A 2,982-nucleotide genomic window follows, 5' to 3' on the forward strand; every position below is an offset into this window, starting at 1 on the left:
GAGCTGGAGACGTAAGCGCCCCTCTCCGGGCTTCGCACCGCCAGTTCACACCATCACGGGAGAAGTCTCTTACTTGATGTGCTCCTGGTGCCCGGACCCCTGCACGGTTTTGGCCCCCCATCTCTGTTCTTTTTCACTCACGTCATTCTGGAAGGAAAAATAAGAGACGAGTCAACCCCACAGCCCCGTGGGACAAACGCGCCGAGGGCCAAACAGAATCCTCGGGAAGTCGCTCATCTGGAAGAACACAGGACGGCAGGTGAGTCATACCACAAAATCGGGGTCTGTCTCCCAGTCGTCGGCTCCCCCGTCATCCTGGGTGATGGACACGGCGTGGCCTGCAGATGCTTTCCACATCTGGAATGACAGCGCGGAGGGTTTCAGGGACCTCAGAGGCCAACGGACACGTGCTTTGGCCAAAATACCAAAACCCCGACACGGCACAGGGAGGGCAGGGAGCCCTACCATCAAGTGGCCTCGTGATCCCTGTGCCTGAATGACACGACAGGAACAAAGAAACGCGGTATTATAGTTCTAACGCCGCCGTCAAATGGCTTCAGAAACACAGCAGGAAACACCTATGGCTTCAGCTCAAGTAAGAAAATTTTCTGGAAAATGAAGTCACGTGTGCACTTACTTCATTCATTAGAAATATGTCCCTGTTCCACTACGTCTTATGACAAAAGTCTTGTCCAAGCAAAAAAAATGCCTGCATATTGGGTTGTCCAAACCAACACTGTGAATATACTAAATGTCACCAATGGCAAAAATTTTATGTTACATGTATTTGATCACGATTTTTTAAAAAACTCCCCATTTTGGTTTCAAATGCTTATGGAAATGTAACAGTGACTCTAACGCCCAGACTGACAATTCAGCAAGTATTTCGAGTCACTTTCTAAAGCGCTGCATGTAAAATGCCCACTTTTCCTGCTTGCTCCTCAGCGCTTTAACTCGGTCAGTTTTTATCCGGTACAGGAACAAGGATACGGTGCCACACCTGGACAGGGTAATTCGCTTCCTAACTCAAAGGAAGAACCAACCTTTAAGGGTTTCCAAAGAAAACGACGTATGCGAAGAACGGATCCATGTTCCACAAAGTACTAATAAAAATGTTCTCAAAGGCCAGGAAGCGACTGAAAAATTAGCTTAATTTAATGCACCGGAAGCTCCATCCAGGTGCGTGGACAGAGGACGCCTGAGTCCCTTGTGTGGCGCCACACTAGCACTCTGTGCTTGGGTTAAGGCAGGACGAAAGCCCGTCACCAGCTCGAGTCCCCCACCAAGACCCATCCCCCCAGCTCTGCTGGGTCTCAAATCCAAATACGAGGTGGTATCCACCGTGAACCAGGCCTCGGCACTCTCGAACTCCCAGATGTGACTCCTGCCACAGTCACCAAGCAGGGAGCAGTCTGCAGGTGGGTGGGGCGGGGCCAAGATGCCCCTTGCAGGCCACCTGGAACCTCATTCCCATCTGGGTGTCCCAAAGCACAGCAAGACCTCCCCAGGTGTGTCCTGCCACTGACACGAGTTTAGAGAGCAGAGAGCACGCAGACCAAAACCTCCGCCTGGGAGGCACCAGCGGTACCCCGTCCCAGGGCACCCGAGTGAATGTGGGCAAAGAAACGGCTGCCCCAAAGCTAAACCATCTGCCCAGTCTCGGCCTCCCCGAGTCTGCCCGGAGGCACACCCGCCGACTCCAGCACCACGGTTCCAGAAACTCAGATGAAAGGACAGAGCTCTGCAGAGAACGGGGGGGGTAACCCCGCCTAAGGCAGAGGGGCGAGCAGATGCCTTTGTGCTGAAGACAATTCTCCACATTCAGCAGGAAAACCTGAGCAGACCCCAACCTTTGGAACCCCCCTTTCTAAAGCACACGCGGCACTGGAAACTTGACTTTTTGAAGCAAGGAATTTCCTCCCAGAAAGTGACCGTCCTACCTCCGCAAACCCCGCGGGAGAACATGCGCCCGGCCCCGGTGCGGGGGTTCACCCTGCCCACCCCAGGGCAGGGGACAGCAATGTTCGCAATGCGCGAACCTTTCTTTCCGGATGAAAAACTCTGTTTAAAACACAGCGATCCGAGCATGAACCCCCAGGCATGTGGACCGGTCCGGTCTGTGAACAGAGGCGGGGGGAGGGGGGCAAGCTCGGGGAGGCCGAGACTGGGCAGGCCTTGTGCGCGGGGGCCTCAGGACCAACACCTCTGAGATCCTCTCCGTCAACACCATTTCGTAAAGAAACCCGAAAGGAGCATTTTACCAACCAAAAAGTTCGCCCGCTTTTCAGGCGCATTGACAAACTGCAGAAAATAAGAACTTTCAGAAACATTCTAACTGTATGAAGTTTCTTCTTAGGGCACGCGGCTGGCACGCACTTCCCGTTTGTTAGCATCCTGGTAGGTTTCCATTCTTTGTTCATTCTAATTGACGACACTGCTAAAAATAACGAAATTCTATTACTGTGAGTCTTTTAAAAAATAAGAAAAACACTCCCCGAAGGGGTCATAATGTGGCCGAGAGAAAAAACCAGCACAATGATGGCTACGGGACCGTGCAGTGAGGCCACCTGGGGAGCGGGGAGAGCAGGCTGCATCTCTAATGAAGGGATACAGTTACTGCACAGAGATCAGGACCCGGTTCCCCAAGCCACCAACTCGCAGCCTTTTTTGCAAGAGCCTCACCAGACAGTGCAGAGCAGATGAAAAAAACAGACAAAGAGTAGTTCCTGGGAACAAACCTGTCACAGGTTCAAGCCCCTACCTTGGCACGTTCGTCGTGAGTGAGGACCAGACGGAGGGTCTCTCCCAGCCGGCCCCCCACCCAATTTCCTGTCTAGTTCCGGGCCTACTATTCGCTCCTTCCTTCTCCCGAGTCCCCTTCAGAAATCCTACCTGCGTCGGTCGCTCAGTCCCTTCAGGCTACTGCAGTTATTGCTGAGATCAGCCACCAAAAGCCACTAGTGACAAGCTCAGATCGACAAG

The 2,982-nt window shown here is 53.0% G+C and overlaps 1 protein-coding gene across 1 annotated transcript in view; it reads right to left on the bottom strand.

Moving 5' to 3' along the window:
* The window catches only part of CTTN (cortactin), a 34,649-nt gene that overhangs the window by 28,992 nt on the left and 2,675 nt on the right, over nt 1–2,982 (bottom strand). Inside the window, exons 2-3 of the mRNA XM_023524846.1 lie at nt 271–357; nt 74–147 (exon numbers count right to left, since the gene is read on the bottom strand). Coding sequence (XP_023380614.1) covers nt 74–147; nt 271–357 — 161 coding nt within the window. The remainder of the gene's footprint in view (nt 1–73; nt 148–270; nt 358–2,982) is intronic.

Source organism: Pteropus vampyrus, unplaced genomic scaffold (assembly GCF_000151845.1).
Source record: "Pteropus vampyrus isolate Shadow unplaced genomic scaffold, Pvam_2.0 Scaffold501, whole genome shotgun sequence".
Lineage (NCBI taxonomy): Eukaryota > Metazoa > Chordata > Mammalia > Chiroptera > Pteropodidae > Pteropus > Pteropus vampyrus.